General features: G+C 34.2%; 1 protein-coding gene across 2 annotated transcripts in view; it reads right to left on the bottom strand.

The window, feature by feature from the left end:
- Positions 1 to 2,625: 2,625 nt before the first annotated feature.
- KCNK2 (potassium two pore domain channel subfamily K member 2) overlaps positions 2,626 to 23,686 on the bottom strand; it is a 219,747-nt gene continuing 198,686 nt past the window's right edge. For both annotated transcript variants that reach the window (XM_044673543.1, XM_044673544.1), the window contains exon 7: positions 2,626 to 2,943. In XM_044673543.1, the coding sequence (XP_044529478.1) occupies positions 2,626 to 2,943 (318 nt within the window). The remainder of the gene's footprint in view (positions 2,944 to 23,686) is intronic.

Below are 23,686 nucleotides of genomic sequence, written 5' to 3'. Positions count from 1 at the left end.
ATTCCCAAGGAGACTTGGAAAACTCACATTTTGATAAGCATTAAAGGATCCCTAGGAATGAAGATGCTTCTTCAAGAGTCAAGATATGTGCTTTATATATTATAATTGGTATATATGTCTATTTGTATACATATCTTCAAATGTATATATACATTGTATATTCATAAACATCTATCCATGTATCCATACCTACATACATATATAGAGATGCACACCTATAAATATACACCCATGTACACACATATGTATATATGTACCCATATACACATATATGTATACAATATTCATGTCCATGTTTGTGTATGTTTATGTATATACATATATACATTTCAAATGCTTGATGTCTGTTTGTTCAGTTATTTTCTTCTGAATAGGATATTTAACATGATGAATCCCCAAAATGGAAATATATTTAAACAGAACCACAACTAACTGGATTAGTTTTAAAATATCACATAACGAGTATATCCTATGTTGTATTCTAGATAAATTTGTTTTATTTTCATGTGATCGGCTCTTAAAATGCCTGCTTCCATTATTACTTGCAAGACTGCTAGGTTTTGATTACCTGCCCCAAATGAGACTATAACAAGGTAGATGAATAACGTTTTTCAAATATAATCTATATATCCTTTCTGTCAAATACTCTTAATTTACTGATCAAACTCTAGGAAATCAGGATGCAGCCTGACCTCCTGGGGTATCTGTGGATAAAGGCAGACCTAATTGTTTACCATCAGAGTAGCAAACAGGAGACTCCAAAAAAGCTGACTTTAATTAAAAACTTTATTTTTCCATACAATTCACAGTTTATACATGGCAAGAGGTGTATCTCACCATATGGACTTTCAGAACACAGTTACTGAGGAAATGGGTGTAGCTTTCTTTCTAAAAGAGCCTGGCCTCCTAAAATTTTGTGTTAGATTTCCTAAATTTAAAACAGTACCCTCAGCAAGTTAATAGGATATTTACACTTCTAGCTTAAGTCTTTATTTTTGAAAAACAGGCATTTGTAACATCAATATTTTTTAAAGACAGCCTCACTGGGCACAATCCAATACATAATTTTCCCCAATTTTATTTTAGGCAATCGTGTTGTTTCAACTTATTTTTATCTACAATAGGCTTAGATATGAAAATAAAGGAAAAAATTAGTAATCTACTGGGTACCTTTGTAGCATTTCTTCTGAATCTTAGAAACATCCACAAATCTAGAAGATACAAAATTAACTAAAAAAGGTTTTAATTCTGAATATCAGCCTTTCCTATCTAAAAAGAGCTATCAGTATTTAAATTGTGCTATAACAGCTTTCTCTCTCTTATGGCAAGGGTGAATTATGCCTACAATCTACATTTTCAATGTGCAAAGTCACAGTGATACCAGTTTCAGCTTCTGCTCTCCTTTTAGTCATAGCTCCAGAGGAAGCAACCGCTGGAGAATAAATGATTGTGCACCCCTGGGACAGCAGTATCATTGTCTTGTGTCCAGGGGTAGGGTGGGGCCATAAGATTACAACCCTTTCAAACATCAAAGAAAAAAAAATTCTAGTGGTAAGCTGTTTATTAGCAAATGATCCAAAAACATATTTTTACCATTTTTGCTATGATTGTTAAGCAAAGCCAATGAATTTAAATCAACTTAAATAAAATAAAGCATTGAGTTGCTTTCATCTATTAGATAATTTATTACATGTGGATTCTCTCCCTTTTTTGGTACACTCGACGAAAAAATGAGATCATTTCTGAAAACTACCATAAAAATGAGACCTGCCATGGAGCTCAACAATTCCATAAGATGAATTACAATTAAACAGGATTTTTTTTTGGTAGGACCCAAAGAAGAAAATTATCTTAGGGGACACTTTTTTCCAATTCTTGTAAATATAGTGCCTTTAAAATTAGGGTATCTGAGCTTTGTTCCAATGTCCATCTAGTTTGTTCATCGTCCATTCCTTTGTCAGCTATCCTTGCTTCAATTATTTTTATACACTGTTTCCAGGAATGTAGAGTATCCATGCACGAAGCACTGGGAGCAAGAGGAGTAGGGTAGCAGGTCAGGGGAGAGGGTCAGGGGACAGAAAAATCATACAACAGCTAGAGAGGTTCTGTTTCTTCATAAGATAAGGCACTGACAGAAATTTCTTAGGTAAAAGGCTGCATAAGAATTTCTTGCCATTTACAAAAAAAATGTTGTCATCCATAAATGGTCCATGTCTAGGCTCAGTTAGGTAGACCCTGAAAAGTTAAGGACTTATCCCTCAAAGCTACATAATTAGAATAAACAATTATAATTCATTCTTAGGCCTTATGGCACATTAGGAAAAAAATAAGGAAAAGAAAAATAAAACAGTCTGGGCACAGAAAGGCATTAGACATTGCTTGTTCCACTTCCTATCAAAGATAGTAGTGCTATTCAACAAGCATCTCCAAAAAAATAGTGCTGGCTCAGAATCCCAATTTATCTTGATGGTAGATGACTATGATGGGTATTGGTGGGGTTTTCTTTTCTTTTGAGCTCATGCACACTTTAAAAATGCTAACAGCATCAGTTATAAAGAGCATACCAAAGTCCTCTGCCATGGTGAAGACCAAGGCTTTTTGAAGAACCAGTATCCCAACCATGGGTTACTTAATGTTCTCAATGACAGCAATCTCTTCACCTGGGCAATGAGGCGTTAAACCATTCAGATAAATACTCTCAGTCTTCATTAGTGGAGGCAGGATGTCCTTCTCACTGGTCAAATGGTTAACTGACAGGGTTCTCTTGCATGGGGTCAGTTCTTGATTGTGATTGACTGCCAGTTCTGCAGAGAGCTTCCTTTTAATGGAGGTGGCTCTCTGAAACTTGTCATAAATCTCTACACTCAAGCGCCTTCGGGTCTCCTTGAACTCAGCTGTGACATTGGCTGTCCATTCTGCAGCATGTGCTCGGAACTCTCCCACCTGACACAAAGACACAAATATGGAAAAGTAGTTTAGACACTAGAAATGCCTTTTTTTTAAAGCGTTTATAACTTCAGTGCTGTGGGATTGGAACTGATATTTATTCAATAGTCGAATAATGTAGCTCAGTCTCGTATGGTATAGCTGTATTTCAATTTATACAACAAACATTTTTTTTATTAAAAAAGAGTTTATAAATTTATTCCATGGAAATCAAATCATATTTTCTGGATACTAGAGGAACCTGCAAAGGAATATTATGGTGACAATAAAAATGAAAAAAAAAAGCACCTCTTAATTCATATTTAAATGACAACTTTCAAATTTTGCATCCATATGTACAATCAGTTGCTACCTTCACATCTTTCCCATCTGGCCATTTTCTTATTCCAAATCCAGCATTCTTCCCACTGTGTCATCTTTTTCCATTTTTCCTTTACTTTCTTGTTTAAGAAGAATGTCTTTATTTTATTCCAATAACAAACACATAAGGTTTCCAAAGTTATATGATTTATATTATCTCCCTCCCTCTTTTCGTACCCCCTACAGGACTTGATAAACAATTCCACTGGGCTATATATGTATGATCACTCACTCGTTTTTGTAAGAGAATAATCATATAAAACAAAAATCCATTTTTTTCTTTAAGGTCAAAGGGAAATTACTTCTTAATTCGTTTCATTTTAGATAGGTAAAAGTTTTAGTGAAACCAAATATTAAATCACTATCTTATGGATCAAAAATTTATGAAGTTATTAAAGATCATAAACCTTGAATTGTTAGCTGTAATGATCTAAAATCAAAGATGACATTTCTATGCTAGCATCAGTTTCATTGTAAAAACTTAGAAGTATGTTTGAAGGTATCTAAGTGTAAAGCAATTATGCCTTGAAATAAATTACTTTAAAAACTTTAAGACAGTTGAATTATTAATACAGTTTCATGGCACAGATCAACAATTTCAACACCAAATTAACTTAATCTAGATAAATACACAGAGAGCTAGGTGGCACAGAGAATAGAGCCCCAAGCCTGGAGTTAGGAAGACTCATCTTCCCAAGTTCAAATCTAGTCTCAGACACTTACTAGCTGTGTGACCTTTGGAAAGTCACATAATCCTGTTTGCCTCAGTTTCCTCATCTGTAAAATGAGCTGGAAAAAGAAATGGCAAACCATTCTAATATCTTGCCAAGAAAATCCCAGAGTCACAGAGTTGGAACCAACTGAAAAATGACTTAGCCAAACTGAAATAAAGCCATACATACAAATACAGAATTGTTAAGCCAAACACATTTCCATCTCACCTCAATGAATCCCCTTCCCAGATTAAAAGATTCGCTGTACAGAAATAACATGAATAGATACTGCTTCCAGAATTCACAAACACATAAATATGCAAAAGATACTTTATTATGTGATAGATATTGTTATTTCTAAAGTTCAATTTTCTCAATAAGATAAGAGATATTGAAAAGAACACAAAAAAGAGAAAAGGGATCCAAATTTTTCCCTTCAAGTATATAAACCATTTAAACTCTAAATCTCAGCTGTAACATCAGGTTCTTGCCTTACAAAAAAATAATTCTGTTGGTGATATCATGCTGATAAGACATGCTGTGTTCTCTGAGGATGCTATTGTCAAGGCTGGTTGGCCTAAAATTAGATCTGTTTTACCAGAGTTGTTTTAGTTACCATTTTTCTTGGCCTGCCAAACTACTCCATTCTCTTGAATAGGTTAGCTCTTGAACCCTTGTATTTTTTCTTTTTTTTTTTAAAGTTCCCCTAGTTCTATTTTAGCTGTAGGATTTCTACTGTCTTTCTATCTTATCCTTCATTCCCAGTTCTTGAGTCTCAGATCTTTCCTAGCAAATAGTCAGCAGTTTATTAGGCCTAAACTGACAGCTGATTGCGGATGTTTATTTTTCCCGTGGTAGGTTGTTTTTTTAAAAAAATAATAACATAACACAAACTTCCTCACTGTTGTAGTTTGAAACTTTGATGAGTACTTGGAGTTGAGCAGGGGACACAGAACTCCCATCAAACTCTGTGAATTTGAAGCACACTTGACCTTCTCTGTGACAGCACTTGCAACTCATGAAAAAGCATAACTCTCAGGCTGAACAAATAACCAAAGGGCACACACAAAGAATTTTTGGAGATCAAAAGGCTCTTATGAGTGAATGGTTAATTCCAGTTTAGGAGTAGGAAAAATGAAAGAAAGTCAAAGACCTAATTATTTGAGATCAATGACTACTTTAATTTCTGGTCATGGTTTATACTTAATCTATATAGAAATCATCTTTGTTTCTACAAGAAAATAAACAGTTATTTTTTTCATATTTTTGAGGAATTCATGTTTGACTTTAGATTTTATTTGATAGCATATGGTTTGATTTTCATCACTGTATAGATGGGGAAAGAAGGTAATGGAGATTTCCATCAAGAGAAAGTGACTAGGAGCAGCTGGGTGGCTCAGTGGATAGAGAGCCAAGTCTGGAGATCAGAGGTCTGAGGTTCAAATCAGGCCTAAGACAATTCCCAGCTGAGTGACCCTGGACAATCACTTAACTCTGATTGCCTAGGACTTACCACTCTTCTTCCATGGGACCAATACTTATTATTGATTCTAAAACAGAATTTAAGGGGTTAAAAAAAAGAACAAGAGAAAGTGATGAGAAATCTGACCAGTAGATGACAGGATGTGGGGGAGCACGAGGAGGAGAGACCCAAATATTCAGCACAACCATGCATCTTTTTTCTAGCCTTGCCCTATAGACCAAGAATTGCCAGCATCTTGATTCCTAACAATGGTTAAGGACCAGAGTACTTTGAGTACCTTATCAATAGGAAGAAAAATGTATGCATATATGTATGCACACTCATATATACAGACAGATAGGAAAATATAAATCAATATATGACAAGTGAGGTAATCTGAGTCAATGAAAGAGAAATGCATTAAGAGTCCAATAACTATAGTCTTGTCACCTACTCTGTCAGTTACTACTGGCAAGATGGTGGGCAAACCACCAACCTCTTTCAACTTTAGTTTCCATATCTATAAAATGTAAGTGATCAGTAAAGTCGCTTTCAGCAGTCACAGTCATAAGTCAAGATTTCAATCATCAAATAACCCATTTTCCCTATTCCCTAAGGAAAAAATATTAAAAAAATAAATAGGTGGTGTCTTTTATTCATTAATTCCAGAAAATTTCATTCTTTGTCACAAGTAAATGACTTGCCTTAGCCTTTATCATCACTGGAAAAAAAACCCAAACCATTTAAATATGGTGCATTCCATAAATACGCAAATAAATATTTGTTGATTTATTAATGAGACACATGAAGTAATTCCACCTCCAGAGTCTATGTCACAAGTTTTGTGTTATAATTGAGAACTTATAATAAAGACCTTCTGATGATTCCAGAACCTATAATGTTGGGCAAGACTCAGGATAGATCCATTGTCCCTCATTCTAGTTCTGAGTTATATTCTGAGTTATAATAAGTCAACAGTGTATTTGTGTCACTGTGAATAACTTCTCAAAGTAGTCAGTCAATGAGCATTTATTAAAACTTTCTATGTACCAGGCACTGTGATAAGCAAAAGGGATACCAAGGACCAAAAAAAAAAATAGTCCTTGCAAGGAACTCAGTCTAATGGAGAGAACCTATAAACAACTATGTACAAACAAGATATATATTTTGGGGATGATCTCAGGAAAGATACTAAGATTAAATAGGACTAGGAGAGGCTTTTTGCAAAAGGTAGGATTTTAGCAGGTTCTCGAAGGAAGCCAGGAAGTAGAGATGAGGAAGGAGAGAATTTCAGACATCAAGGGTTATCAAGTGAAAATGGTCAGAACAAGAAGAAAGAGTAGGATATATGAGGAACAACAAGGAAGCCAAAAGACCAGAAAAAAATTGTTATTGGATAGTACTATATCCATACTTTGTTTCCACCCTCATTTGTGCAAATGCACAGAATTGTTCTCATTAAAATTCCAACTATTGTTGTTGTTGTTCAGTCATTCAGTCAAACTGACTCTTTCTGCCCTTGTGAACCGTATTACTGTTGAGGTTTTCTTGACAAAGATCCTTGGAGTGGTTTGCCATTTCCTTCTCCAATGGATTAATGCAAACAGAGGTTAAGTGATTTGCCCAGAGTCATTAGTAAATATCTAAGGTTACATTTGAACTCAGATCTTCCTAGCTGCAGACCTCTAACTACTGAATCACCTAGTTTCCCCCTCCCCATATACCTATCTGTAATTGATAGTTGTAGAAAGTTAACTAAGACTCAGGGGGGTTAAGGAACTCATCCTTGGTTATTCAGGAATCAAGAGTCAGAGAAGAGATTTGAACTCAGGTCTTTCTTACTCCAGGTCCAACACTTTATGCCAAACTAATTCTCAAGGCCTGAGATATACAGAAATAAATCATTTTTATGATCAGAATTTTGAATCTCTAGTGCTCTGTAGGCAAAGTGAGTGGCATGGTGCATAGGGCACAGGAACAGGAGCATTTGGGTTCTATTATCTCCCTAGCGATTTTCAAGCTGTGTGTCCCTGGACAAGTCAATTAAAATTGGTTAAATGACACCCACTTCAAGAGTGGTAAGGATTAAAAAAAATAATATGCTTAGATCTACTGCAAACCATTAAGTGCCATATAAATGTTAGCTTATATGTGTACATTGGTAGACAGTTTTACTACATATGCTTACATAAATACACACACATATATGGTATTTGTGTGTCAAACTTTTAAACTCTGAATTCTTTTTTGCTTTAAATGTGTTCTATTAAAATTTCCTAAATCAAACACTAACAATATTTCATCTGTCCCAAATCTCATCTATCAAAAAGATATTCAAGAATTAAGAAGCAAAAAAAAAGACAATTGAAGATCATAAGAATTTTCATTGCCCATTTCAGTCTTTAATCATAATAAATAGTATTAAAAATAAAAGTTACAATGCATTTACACTAAAGCTCATGCACTTGAATTAAAGGACAGTACCCCAACCTCCACTTAAAATCTATCTACTGTTACTTTACATTCAATATCAAAAAGGTCCTTTTCCTAGTTTCTAAGTTGAAAAAAACTTGAAATAATAAATTAGAAAAGAGAAAAGGATTATAATAGGGAATCATAATTATAATATTCTAAAGTCACTCATGAACGCAGAAAAAATCTCAAAAAAGTTTAGCTATCTGGTACTACCTAGCATAAAGGCAAACAGGGCCTATATATTTCTTTTTTTCAAGTTACATTATATTTTTTCAATCATTGACCATTTAGTTCTACATAGTTTAATAGTTTCTGAGATGCCCTTTTAAAATAAGAAAGAATATAAAAGATTTTAGAAAGATTTCCAAATAAAATTATTAAATCTCAAAATTAATACTAAAAAGTTAAACTCTTAGTTAATCAGCAAACTCTTTCAGTCCAGAATTCCTTATTTCATGGGATCATATCACCTTGCTCAGAATCTTTCAATGGCTCTCCATTGCTTCTTGTATAAAATCCATATTCTTTAGCTTGTCGTTCATAGTGTTCCATGATTGGATCTCATGAAAAGATTCTATCAAGTAGCTTTCAAAAAGATTTTATTGGAGAGCATGGCAGTTATCTTTTCTTTATGATATGCACAAAAATCACAGAATTTCCTGGCTAAAAGGGATCCCAGTTCATATCCAGTCTAAACTGTACCTGAAAAATAATTTCTTTTATAATATGCCAGACAATTAGGTGTTCATCCAGTCTCTGTTCCTTATATACATTTTCTAAAGGTTGATGCAGTATCTTCCCCATTCAGTTCCTTCCACTTTTGGATAACTATTTTAGAATGTTTTCTTTCTATTTAACCTCAATTTACTTTATTATAACTTCCATCCATTGTTCCTTACACAATCCATATGATGACTAGAATGACTTGAGGAAAGAGGTTAAATATTTATTCTGGAGGCTTACAGTGCAGTTGGAGCTTAATATCACGCTATTCCCATACTCTTGCTGGTTCTCAGCGGATGTACTGGCCTTGTTGATTTCTTTCCATTTTTCTCTTGCATACATGTTCAGAGTGCTTCTTGGGTAGCAGAAGGAAATGACACAACAACAGTCGTCAGTAAGGTACATGGATGGACTGGATCCACTTCATACATATCAATCTTTATCAGTCTCATGTCATCCAAAGTTCTGTGCTGACTATGCCAAGCAATCCAACATCTCTTAAATGCTTTCTATGTTTGTACTTCAGGATTGGCATCACCAGCAGGTTTTTAAATATAGAAGTTTCTGAGTGATCAAATATAAAAGGTGATCTTCATAGAGTCTTGAGCTTTCAAATGTTTCCCGTACTTAAGTGCACCATCTAGGTCCTTAGTTGCATCCTCAAGCATAGCTGCATAAAAGAGATGAAGCCTTGTCTAGTGTGTTCCATTAGTCTGCTTTCCTTTCTTTATTTAGAATAAGATACTTTTGTTGCTTACAGCTTTATAATATATTTGAGGTGTGGAAGTCCTATAGACTCCTTCATTCCTACTTCCCCCCCACCCATTGTTTTTGTTGATAGTCTAGAGGTTTTGTTCTTGTAAATGTAGTATATTTTGTCTTATTCAATAAAATATAACTCTGGTATTAAATTGGCATGGCATTAAATATATAAAATAATTTTGATAGTTTCATTGTATGAGTGTCACCCAACTATGAATACTGACTCTTCCTCCAGTTAAATAAATTACTTTTTTTTTCTTTAAGGAGGGTTTTGTAGTACCATCTATACAGTTGAGACATAACATGGTACAGTGAAGAGCAAGCTATCCTCAAGGATATGACTACCTAGGCAAAAACAAACATACTTCTTGTGTAACTGTAGGCAAGTCACTTAATCTCTTAGTGTCATTGGTGCTATAGTTCTTCCTTCATTTTGGAAGAGGACCAGTGATATGAGGTGATGCCTTGACTTGCTGGTGAATTAAATTTAAATGAGCAGAGTTGCACAAAGTAAAGCATCACTCTCTCTTCCAGTTACCAATGTCCAGTAGCAAGACAAAAGTCAGGATGACTGGTGATGGCCTGGGATGCATAGATGACTCTGGTATCTTACTGCCCTATTTAAACTCAGTGAGATTATAAATAGCAGAGAAGAAATGGAAGTACATTAGTAGTGGGAGTTTTCTCCTCAAGAATTGTGTACAGTCCCTGCCATATGCATATAGGAATTAAGTTTGCTTTGGTGGATTGAATCCCAGATATTTTTTGAATTTTGAAGTTATTAAGAATAGTGCTTTTATTTTACAGTATAAATAATTTTAATTGTTTCTCTAAGTTATCATTAAATAAAATTCTTTTTTGTGTTTATTTTGTATCCTGAAAAATTATTGGCACTATTAACAGTCTCATTTAGTATCTCTCTGTATTTCCTCAGTTTTTCTAAATAAACTATCAAGTCATCAGCAAAAAAAAAGTACTAGTTCCCTCTTCTCTTTGCCCATCTTAAAGCATTTAATTTCTTACTTTTAAATTAGGGAAAGGATATATGTTTTACTTACTTCTATAACAGAGAATGCTTTAAATGTTTCCCATTGCATATAATACTAGCTTTGGGTTTTTAACAGATATTTTAAATCATATTTAAGGAGAGATACTCCTATGTCTATAGTTTGTTTAGCATAAACAAAATGTCAGAGGCTTTTTTGCATCTATTGATACAATCACGTGGTTTGCAATGGATTTACCTTTAACATGATTAATTATGTTGTTTGAATTCAGTAATCCTGTGGATGATAAACCCCAAATATAAATTAATAAATAAGACATTATTTGATAAGAATTATTAAAACTCAAAGGAGTTTTGCAGAAACTAGATTTAAACTAGTATATTATACCACATTCCACAATAAATTCAAAATGACTATTTGAACTGAATGTTAAAGGTCATATTAAAAAAAAGAAGAGAACCAGATTAGGTACCTTTCATAGCTATAACTAGGAGATAAGTTGCTAACTAAATAAGGTTTAGAAATAATACAAAATATAAAATAGACCATTTTATAGTCATATGAAGTTGAAAATCTTTTGCACAAATTAAATTAATTCAATTATAAGAAGGGAGATATTTAACTAGGAGAATTTTTTGTGTCAAATTTCTATTATAAAGGTCTGATATTCAAAATATACTACACACTCACACATTCAGAACCACACAGATAATAAGTTTCTGTGGTAGCGCATTTGAACTCTTGTCTTCCTGATTCTAAGTCCATTACACCACACCACCTCTAATATTTCGGAGCCGTCTGATTAGAAATGGTAATCTCAGTTATAGGAGTGGATGAAAATTACCAAAGGAGAAAGTGTATAAAGAAAAAAACTTCTACAAGAGATGTTTGAAGATCAATCACATTAGAAGAATGGGATGTGTTGCAGTCAGTTAAAGTAGTTTAAAATTTTCTGTATGAGCATTTTCTTCTTGGAAACAAGCAGATGCTATATATATCAGGACTTGATTTATTGTTTTGCTGATTATCTAGGGTTAAAAAAGTGATGTAGAAAATATTAATAATGCAAATTAAACTTCAGAATATTGTGCATATATTCCCCCCAAAAAATGCCAATTGTAAAATGTTTAAGAGTACACCTCTGATTAAAAGGTCAAGGAGAATATGAAGGGCAATTAAGTTAATATAGAAGGAGCTCTTATAAAAGAAGAACCAACAGAGCATACTGTCCTTTAGGCCAAAGAAAGAAAGGCTATCCAAATAGAAAGGAAGGGTCTACAGTTGCAGAAGTTGCAGAATCAAGATGAGGATTTATAAAAGGCCACTAATGGTTAGTTCATTATGGGTGACTTTAGAGACAATTTTAATAGAGTAGTGGTTACAGAGATTCAAACAAAGGTTTGAAAAGACAGTAAATATTGAGGAAGTAAAAGGTTTTTCCCTACCCCAAACGCCTACAATAAAGGGGAGGAGAGAGAACTAATTAATGATAGCTGAATGGATTAGAAGGGTTAAGGAAAGTTTTGCTATTTTTTTGTTTTTAAGGACTGGGAAGACTTTAACATTTTCATAGGTAGTTCAAAAGGATACAGTAGTAAGCGAGATGATTAAAGATACACAAGAGATGGGTTATCTGCTGGAGCAATGTCTTTTTGAAGGAAAGAAGAAGGAATCAAGCCAAGGGAAATAGGACTAGTATTAGCAAGTAGTCCGGGCATTTCTTGTACCATGACCAGAAGAAGAAAGAGAAAAGAACGATAATGCTTAGAAAAATTGAGGGAAAGTATGAGTGCCAAGTAAATTCACATTGGGAATTCACAAGGAATTCCCACCTATTGGAGGTTTTTTAAAATTAGATTCTTGGTTGGCTGAAATTTTGGACTAGAAGACTTATAAGATCCTTTTCAACACTCAGATCCAGATGGAGTATGCGATGAACACTGAGAGCAGAGAAGGAAAAATTTGGAATGGCTGCTTTGGACAATGTGGAATGGTTGCTTTGGACAATGAGTTAAGGAGACAATAATATTGTGAAGGGAGGATGTTCAAAGAGCAATAAGGTTAAGGAAAGAAAAAAGCCATACAATGATTCCATTCGTGTATAAGTTGCCAGTCAAGAAAGATTGTACTTGGACTCCTGCCAGCAGTAGAGAGCTGTGAAATTCTTCAGTTTACTACACTCACTTTCTCTTCCCCTAACTGAAATTGCTTCAAAGATTCCATTGGTTATCATAGTACATGGGACACCATCATTGATACATTACAAATGCTAACCAACAACTGCTTCAATCATTAAATTTTTGTTTTTTATTGAGTATATGATCTATCTCTAAAAGAATGTACCTAATAAAATGATTCCAAATATCACTTCTCTAAAAACAATATCCAATTCTCATCTATTCATATTGTTTGATTTTTAAGTTTCCCTGACTAAAGGGAATTTTTCATACTTAAAAAAAAAACCTTAACCTTCTTTCTTAGAATTGATACAAATACAGGCTCCATGGCAGAAGAGTGGTAAGAGCTAGGCAATTGGTGTTAAGTGACTTGCTCAGAGTCACACAGCTATGAAGTATCTGAGCCCAGATTTGAACCCAGGTTTTTCCAACCCCAGACCTGACACTCTCTCCATTCAACCACATAGCTGTCCCTTCTCTATCAGTTTCTTAAGTCTAAACCATCAAAAAAATTAATCCCTGTTTTGTAGAGTGTGCCAATTTCTGAGGTATAAATGAATATGCTGAAAGTTAATACTTGGCTCTTAAACACTGTTGCATGTTTTCATTTTTACCATAAAAAGATCGACTGTGAACTTTTCTTAGTTTCCTAGAGATACAGAAGAATATATTAAGGGGCTTACAAGATCAAAACAAGAAGTTGCTGTTTTCTAGGACCTTCCAATGGTGGAAAGGTTAATTTAGTACTTTCTGGAGTGTTGCAGTTTTTAAAAAGGTTAATAAAAGGCTAGTGGTGATGATGATGATGATGATAAAGATAATGCTAAATGTTGAAAATGCATCACATAAGAGTATCAAAGCCACTCTAGCTTTTTATTAACTTAGTTCCAAAGGAATAGCAAAACTAGACCTGATGGCCTGACCACTTATATTTTCTAACAGGATAGAAGGAAGGAATTTAATTATCTACACAGGTATTTAAAGAAATATCAGGAGTCCTGAGAAATTTATACTATACTATAATAGACACCTATATTTAATCAACTGAGTGTTTACACTGTTTATAAGTTTTATGATAAGTACTCCAGGCTACAAAATAGTTTTCAGTTGGTCCTTGGCCACAAGGAAGTCACAATCTAATTTAGGGGGAAAAAAGTGTACATGAAATAAAGTAAAAATGCAAGCAAATGCTATTGATATTCAAAAAAGGGAAAGCTATCTGTGGGCCTAGGGCTTCAGAAAGGTAGTGCTCCTTGAAAGGTTTTGGGTAGGAAGTGAGGTCAGGAAAAAGAATCTCAAGACTAGGAAAATCGTATAAATAAAGGGAAGATTGATGTTTATTCAATAAACAGTAAGTAAACTAATTTGGATGGAGAAGAGTTTACTTCTGAAATAATGAGAATCAAAGTTGAAAAAGTAGGTTGGGGAAAGAGTATGAAGTACCTTAAATAAAGAACAAGAAAAATGCACCTTATCCTGTCAGCTGTGGGAAACATATTTAGTAAGTCATTCATAAAATAAAAGGATGATTTTAGAAAGATTAATTTACAGTAAGGAGGATGGATTGGAGTGAGGGGTCATCAGAATGATGAAAATATGATTATGATTAAGGTACTGTTGTAGTAATCTAGACATGAAGCAACAAGAGTTTGAACTCAGATGATAGCAGTAGGAATGGAAAGAAATAGATACAAGATATTACTATAGAAGCATCAATGATATTTGGTAATTAATTGGATACAAGCACTAAGAAAGTTTTCAAATCTGAATTACTACTTGAAAAATTATGCCACAGTCAGAAACATGAAAGCAAGGAGAGAAATATATTTTGTGGGGAGATGATCAATTATATCTTAGTCAAGGTGAATAAGGAAAAGGCTCCTATCAACTGACAATGTCCAAAAGTAAAAGGAAGTACTTTAGGAGATAATGGTTCTCCCATACTTTAATCTCAGTCTTCATGACTACATGTTGCATAACTTTTAGAAGAGATTCTTATTCTAGTATTTTTAAAATAAAATAATCTCTGAGATTCCTTCTCTAAAGGTAATTTATCAACTTAATTGCTCAGTGGAAAGAAAAATTATCTTTTATATCTTTGGTATTTGATTCTTCCTTTTTTACCCCTTTTCCCTTTACTCATTTCCCGTATGCATATTTTTCTCAAATATTAAGCAAGTAATTTGAAGTCAAAGATAACAGCCTTGGGGTCAGTTAGAAAGCTCAGTGGATCAAAAGCCAAGCCTAGAGGAGGGAAGTGCTTGGTTTAGATCTGGCCTCAGACATTTCCTTGCTATGTAACCCTGGGCAAGGCACTTAACCCCATTGTTTAGCTCTTATCATTCTTTTGCCTTGGAACTAATACACAGTTTTGATATGCAGATGATACCACTCTGACTGGAGAAAGTGAAGAATTAAGAAGCTCCAAGTTGACAGTAAAAGAAAGAGGGGGAAAGCTGGTTTGAAGCTTAACATTAAAAAAAAAACCGAACAACTAAGATCTAGGCGATTAGTTGTATCACTTCTTAAATGGAAGAAGAAGAAATGGAAAAGGTGTCAGATTTCATATTCCTGGGCTCAAAGATCACAGATGATGATTATAGCCATGAAATTAAAAGATACTCCTTAGAAGGAAAATTATGCCAAACCTGGATAGCATACTAAAAAGTAGAGGTATCATATTGCTGGCAAAGGACAATATGGTTAAACCTAGGACCTTTCCAATAGCAAAATATAGCCATGAGAGTTGGCTAACAGGAAAAGCTAAAGACTGCAGAATCAATGCTTTCAAATTATGTTGATAAAGAAGTCTTCTGAGAGTCCCTTGGACAGGAAAAATGATAAATTACTCAATATTTAAAGAAATGAATTCAGACTATTATTCATGAAAGGTTGAATATCAAAGCTGAGGCTTCAATACATTGGCCAGAGGATGAAAACACCAGACTCAAAGGAAAAGACTTCGATATTGGGAAAGATTGTAAGCAGAAGGGAAAAAGGAGATGGCAGAAGATGAGATGGATAAACAGTGGCATGGAAATAAAGAATATTAGCTTGGACACACTCCAAGAGATAGTGGAGTATAGAAGGACCTGGCATGCTATAGTTTTAATAGAGTTACAAAGAGTCATACGTGCCTGAATGACTGACTGAACAATTACCAAAATTTGAAAGAGAGAGTTTCCTCACTGGTAGTTCCCTACATTTATGGAATTGTATGTCTGGACCAAAAATAAAGCAAAAAAAATTAAATGCTGGGCTTAAACTAAGCATTGGCTTTTCCTATATTCATTAAAATGGAAAGAATAATATATTTTATTCCAGTCTTACACAGAGCAATGTTGATTTCCTATTTCCTAAATTAGCTGAGCTCATTTGGGCGTTTCAGTGCAATTTCAATTTCCTGGCAGAGGAAAAGGAATGAAAGAAGTAGAATTTTACTAATATGCCCATTACCAAAGATGAAGATGAACAACCCCTAAGCTCATTTTCTGTGGTTATGATATATTATATTTGCCAGAGCTCAAAATTCATCTTCTGACTTTCCCCCTCAAAGTATCTCCCCTGGAGGTGAAAGACAATAAAAGAGATATTTTCCAGGAATGAATTTTGTGATTTTTTTCCTTTCCTGCTATTATCACTTTATGATTAAGGAAGCAGTGATTTTCCCATCACTATAACCAATGAGAGACTCTTTTCTCCCTCCTGACATTATTCCTCTTCTTTCCTAATTCTAGTTCCTTTTATGAATGTTTCTTGCTCTGCCTATAGGCAGATCACACCTGTATGCTGGTACCATCATTGGAGGATATCACTGGCTCCTTCCATCAAACCAGAGTTAGATGAAGTATCTTTAAATGAAATTTCCCTAAGGTATTCTGAGAATCCTGACAGCTAACAATCTAAAAAACTATGAGATATTTTGTTAATTCCTATAAGTGCTTAAATAATTGTAATCACATATTTAATTTACATTCAACAATCAAAAATATTCTCATATGAAGTAGTCTTTCTACATAAAAGATGTTTTCAAAAAAAGATGAAGCAAAGCATATGGTATTTTATGATGTCCAATGCAGAATTTTTCTATAACAGGAATAAAACTGAAGGGAATCTCTTTTCCACTAACTGATATTTTATATTCTGCTACTTGAAAGTAAATTTAAATTCACCCTTCTTGGTTCTCAAAGGCTTGACTATTTTTATTCTTGCAAAGATATTTAATCATTAAATAGTAACAACCTAGACTGCAGGTATCTCTCCACTTAAATTTGTAATGTAATTTGTATCCTGCTTTGCATGCCAATTCTACAGGATGCTTAGTCTATAATTTCTAGCAATTACCATTAATTCATTTTCTGAAGTATTGACATCTCATTTTATCCTTGAACTCTATGTTCATTTACTTTAAAAGAAAAATTCAAATTATTCTTTCTACAATTTAGTTGTTTAATTAAACTGAAAAGGGTTACTTGTCATATTATCTCTGTGAACAGTACATAATGTTTTTCAATTTTCTCTTGAGCAAGGTTATGTAATATTCATGAGACCTCTTCAACCTAAACTACCTTGTATGGTTAGTTCGTACCTTTTATATAGTATATTAACATTTTTGTGTGAAAACTAAGTATAATTTTTAATAATAATAATACCATGACCTTATATGGTATCTTAAAATGTCTAAGTACTACATTTATTATCATTTAATAATAATAATACCATGACCTTATATGGTATCTTAAAATGTCTAAGTACTACATTTATTATCATTATTATACTTAGTAGTAAATTTGGGACTTTCTCATTGGAGAATTAGGCATTTGCGTAATGGTTGGTGGGAAAGAATGAAATTTTATTCTTCTAGGTTGAGGAAAGTATGAGTGATTAAATAGATGTCACTAGAAACAGATATATTTAATGTCAGTAGAAACAGATAGATACAAGATAAATTGGAAATAATCAATTAGGGAAAGAATTAGAATTAAGAAGGATCAGGAAAACTTGCTATAGAAAATCAGACTTTAGCCAGGATGTTAAGGAAGGTATTTTATACATTATAGGCTTATATATTATATGCTACAAGTAGTTTATTATAAACAGAGTTTATAAAATCTCCATTCATATCATTTTATATAAAATTATATTTACATACATATATTATTTATAAATAGTTTATAAATTTTATTTTGGGGTTCTTCTCATACATATGTATACTCATACATATATACCTATAATATCTGATATCTATCTACTCCTAAATGGCTTAGGAAGAGTTCTTAATCAAATAAGAGAAAATAAAAAAAGATAAACAATTTTGATTTTTCAAAATTAAGATGAATTTACAAGAATTAAATCAATCAAGTTAGAAAGAGAAGAGAAGCTGATAGGGGAGAAAATCTTTGCCTTAAATATATCTGATAAAATCTGACTTCCAAGATATGTAGGGAATGATATACGACTAAAACCATTACCCAAGAGATACATGGTGAAAGGTTATAAATAAATTCTTCTGCAGAAAAAGGTAAGTTGTCAAATGTGTGAAAGATTGCTTCAACTCATTAAAATAAGACATAAAATAATTCTCTGGGTATACTTCATGTTAGTAAAAAATACAGCAACAGTGATTGTTGGAGGAGATAAAGGTAAATAGGATCATTAATACATTCTTGGTGTTTAGTGTGAATTGCTACAGCTAATTTGGACATCAATGTGAAATTATAAGAGTAAAGCTATTGAACACTGAATTATTTATATGCCTTTGACCTAAGGACACCTTTACTAACTATATATCCCAAAGAGATCAAAGACAAAAAGGCCCTATATTCATATTTTTAAAATAACATTTTCCCCAATTACAAGTAAAATAATCTTTAAACATTCACTTTTATAAAATTTTGACTTCCATATTTTCTGCCTCCTTTCCACCCTGAATCCCTTCCTGAGCTCATAAGCAATCTGATATAGATTTTACATGTGCAATCATGTAAAGTCTTTTTCCATATTAGTCATTTTATGAAAGAGCAGCAAAAAAAATGGAAACAAAATGGGTGCCCATCCATTTGGAATGGTTGAACAATTTGGAGACTGTGCAGGAAATGGAATATTATTATGCCATAAGTAACAACAAACATAAAAATTTCAGAGAAACATGAGAGGATTTCTATGAAGAGCTGTATTTAAAAATAGCAGCACCAAGTCTTGACTGATCACACATGTTAAAAACAGTGGAAATGCGTGTTGGATATGGAGGAGGGGGGTTTGAAGGGGAGTGAAGGGGAAGTAAAAACAGGAATCATGTGACCACAGAAAATTTTTCTAAAAAAATAAAATATTTAAATCTGAAAAAAAATTAAATTAAAATTAAAATAGCAGCACCAAAAAAATGAAAATCATTGCTGTAATAATTTAAATAACAATGAAATAACAAATTTTAATGAATAATCTTAATGCTAAAGACTTGATAAAGAAACATTCTTTCCTTTAAAAGATAGCTGTTTTGAATGTTGAATGAAACATACACTGTCAGGCCAGGCTGTTCTGTTGGCCTGTGGTGCAGTGACTAGAGCATTGGGCCTCATGTCAGGAAGACCTCAATTCAAATGTGGCCTCAGACATTTTACTAGCTGTTTGATTCTGGGCAATTCTCTCAACCTCTTTCTGCCTCATTTTCCTACTCTGTAAAATAAGGATAATAAAAACATGTACTTCCTAAGGATTTTATGAGAAAAAAATGAGCTAATATTTGTAAAGTACTTTGCAAACATTAAAGCTCTATAAATGTTAGTAATTATTATTGGCTAACTTGGGCTAAAGAGTATTCTTGTTTGTTTGTTTTTTTGTCTTTGGTGTTGTGACAAGGAAGGGTTGAGAATGACAAGTATTTGCTTACATAATTGTTTTGCTGTTGTAAATTATAAAGGACTAAGGAGGAAGGGTAGTCAAATTGAAGAGAAATCATTTTCTTATTTTTCTTTTTAAAATATTTTTTCATGCTTACATATTTTATTTTCTTTCCTCTCTTCTTTCCTCCACCCTTCTAGATCTAATAAGTATTTCCACTGGGTTATACAAATGCTATCACTTGATACCAATATCCATATTATTCATTTTTGCAATAGAGCAGTCTTTTAAAACCCAAACCCCCAATCAAATATCCATATAAACAAATGATAAGTCATTTTTTTCTGTATCTCTACTCCCACAGCTCTTTCTCTCAATGTGGACAGCATTCTTGAAAAGAAATGATTTTGAAATAAAAAGAAAAGGAGATAAAACTATGTTTAAGCATTAAGATGAGCAAAAATTCAGGCTATCACAGCAAACTTGGTATTGAGTTTTTCTGAACTTAGTTGAACTGGTCCTTGAAGATAAAACAATCTTTTGTCAAATCTTGTCAGTCCTACCTTAGTAACATTTCTAATATATGCCCCCTCTTCTCATTTGACAGACATTACCCTTTTATAGGCTCTTATCTCCTCATTTTTGTACTATTAGAGTAGCTTTATGTCTCCTTGTTTCAAGCCTCTCCCAATTCCTGTTCAGATTCCTTACTGCTATCAAAATGATATTTCTAAAGTACAGGTCTGATTATTTATCTACACCTACATACACCCTGTCCCCATTTTGCAAACTCTTATATCTTCCTATGGCTGTGGGATCAAATATAAAATCTTCTATTTGGTTTTAAAGAAAATCCTAGCTTCATAAATAGAATACTTCTGACCTTTCTAGTGTTCATTATATTTATTTATATACCCTTCCTCTCCTTCTCCCAACCTCCTTCCACTACATGCACATTCTACATCTAATAACACTGGACAGCAGATAGTTTGTTTCCACTAGATATTCTCCATTCCTTAAATCCTTTACCTTTCCATCTCTGGCTTCCCAGTTTTTCCTTCAAGTCTTAGGCAAAATCCCACTTCCTCAAGAAACCTTTCCTGGTCCTCCTTAAAGCTAGCACCTACCTCTGATATTACCTCCAAATTATCCTACATATAGCTTGTTTGTATGCAATTGTCTGTCTTCAGACTCTCCCACTGCATTGAGAGCTCCTTGAAGACCAGGACAATTTTTACCTTTTTATGTGCTTAGCACTTCAAATGGTGCCTGTAGACATAGCAGACACTTTTCATTTGATTTGACTAGACGTATAATTCTTAACTGGACCCAGATTCAAAATGGATAGAGCACTAGGTCTGGAGTCAAGAAAACCTGAGTTTGAATGCAATCTCAGATAGTTACTAGAGATGTGACCTTGGACAAGTCATGTAACCCTATTTGGCTCAGTTTCCTCATCCGTAAAATGAGCTGGAGAAGGAAATGGCAAACAACTCTAGGATCTTGACCAAGAAAACTCCAAGCAGGATCACAGAGTCAAACACAATTGAATCAATTGAACAATGATATAAACATATAGCATTGTATTTAGATTATTTCATTTGATCCTCATAACAACTCAGTGAAATAAGTAGTTAGAAACCCTTTTTACATTACAAGAAACCAAAGTTAAGAGATGTTAAATTATCTCTCTTGAGGCACATGCCTAGGAAGTGTGTAATGAAGGATTTGAATTCAAGGCATCCCAATTCCAAGTCCAGTGCTCTAGTCACCTTGTCATTTAGCTACCTAATTAGAGGTTCTGCTTCAGTGTCATAACCTTTATAGACATAGGATTATTCCCATGGCAAAATAAGGCATCAGGAGATAACTTCAGTGGGAATTACTATATATAACATGAAATAAATTACTAATAAATTCTATAAAATTTTACACCATGTTATAAATTGGCTTGCAGAAAAAAGGCACGGGTCTCTTTAAACAAAAAGTATTTAACAATTACTGTTGACTAACATTTACTCATTAGCTCTTAAATATAATAAAATTATAAATGTTTTCAGATCTAGAGAAAAAAACTTAAAAAGTGATCAGTGATAGGTAATTGGAAGGTAAAAACTCTCTGAGAGTGATGGCCTAGATACAATGATTCCAAAAGTGGGTGCCGACCCTAGAGGTTCCGGGTTAAGATGGCGGCAGAATAAAAAGCAGCTCTTAACCTCTCCTGACCAAAACACACAAGACTCCTCAAGGGGACATAAAAACAAGTCCAGACGAACGGAGGAACCCCACAACAGGATGCAGCGTGGAAGGTATGGGGAATCGGGTCATTTCCATGCTATAAAGGGGTGAAACAGCTCTCACTACATCGCGGGCTGAGCAACCACCCCACCCCCAACCCCTCCACACACACCTCCTATAGTGCCGAAGCCAGTTAAAAAGAAATAGAGCAAGTTTGGGGCACCCATCGAGTCATTGGCAGCTCCAGGGCCTGTTCCTGAGAGCAGCAAGATTTGGGACCCCAAAAAGCCAAAGAATGCACGTGAACTCTGAGCGTGGGAGCAATGGAGGTGTGGTAGGAGGCAGACACAGCCACTAGCTAAAGCTCTGAAACCCTGAGTGGGGAACCAGTGCAGATGAGCATACGACTGTGGAAGCAGCGCCCTGAGACTTGTAAAGGAATCTCCTGCAGAGGATCAAGCAAGGGGATCCACCAGGGGGCTTGCCCTTGGAAAAAACCAGAACTCAGACCTCAGGAGCCAATAGACCGTGGACAGACCCTGAGCGCGAGGATAAACCTGAGAAGCTGCTGGGCTAACAATGGCTACCTAGTCTCAGGAAGCTCAGAAGAGAAAGAATAACAAGAAAAAGAAGTCTTTAACACTCGACAACTTTTACACAGAGAAAATCCAGACAACCGAGCAAACAGAGGAGGAGAACAAACAAGCATCCGGACCCTCCTCAAATAAGGAAAACTCCTCACAAGCTATGGAAGAGTTCAAAACTGAGATTTTGAGGAAAATGGAAGAGATATGGCAAGAAAATAACTTTAAAAGGTAGAATCTTGCAAATGGAAAGTGAGGTTCAGAAACCAAATGAACTGATAAGCAAATTGAACCAGATTGAAAAAGAAAACCAAAAGATCATAGCTGAAAACCAGTCTCTAAAGGCTAGAATTGAGTAGTTAGAAGCTAATGATCTCTCAAGACAACAAGAACAAATAAAACAAAGTCAAAAGACTAAAAAAATAGAAGGAAATATGAAATATTTCAATGAGAGAGTGACAGACCAAGAAAACCGGTCTAGAAGAGACAATCTGAGAATAATTGGTCTTCTACAAAAACCAGAAATTAATAGAAACATGGACTCCATACTAAAAGAAATTATTCATCAAAATTGCCCTGAAGTCCTACAACAAGAGGGCAATATAGACATTGAAAGGATTCATAGAACACCCACTACATTTGATTCAGATAAGAAAACGGCCAGAAATATAATTGCCAAATTCAAGAGCTTTCAAGCAAAAGAAAAAATCTTACAAGAAGCCAGAAAGAGACAATTCAAATATCAAGGAACACTAATCAGGATCACACAGGATCTGGCAGCCTCCACGCTAAAAGACCGTAAGGCCTGGAATACAATATTCAGAAAGGTAAGAGAGCTGGGCCTGCAACCACGGATCAACTACCCATCAAAATTGACTATATATTTCCAGGGGAAAGTATGGGCATTCAACAAAATTGAAGAATTCCAGTTATTTGCACAGAAAAGACCAGGGCTAAATGGAAAGTTTGATATCCAACCACAAAAATCGAGAGAAACATGAAAAGGTAAATAAGAAACAGAGGGGAAAGAAAGAAAACTTATAATTTTTAAATTTGCCTTTTTAAGGGCCTCAGTGAGATCTAATTATCTGTATTCCTACGTAGAGAAACATTATGTATAATTCTCTGTAGTGAACTCTATTCACTATTATAATATTCACTATTATAGTAATCAGAAAAATAATTCACAGGGTGAGGGTGGAACACTAAATAATCTAAGATGACATGGGGGATGGGAAAGAGGGGGTGAATAGCAGGGGACACCAAGAGAAACTTGAGTGAATAAGAAAAATGGGATATTCCATTACACACAAAGAGGGCATGGGAAGGAGAGGGGACAAATACTATTATAAGAAGGAGAGGAAGAGAGCATTAAGAGGTAATAATCAAACCTTACTCT

The sequence above is a fragment of the Gracilinanus agilis genome, chromosome 4, assembly GCF_016433145.1.
Source record: "Gracilinanus agilis isolate LMUSP501 chromosome 4, AgileGrace, whole genome shotgun sequence".
Classification (NCBI taxonomy): Eukaryota; Metazoa; Chordata; class Mammalia; order Didelphimorphia; family Didelphidae; genus Gracilinanus; species Gracilinanus agilis.
The sequence above is the reverse complement of the archived record's forward strand: the minus strand, read 5'-3'. Positions and strand labels throughout refer to the sequence as shown.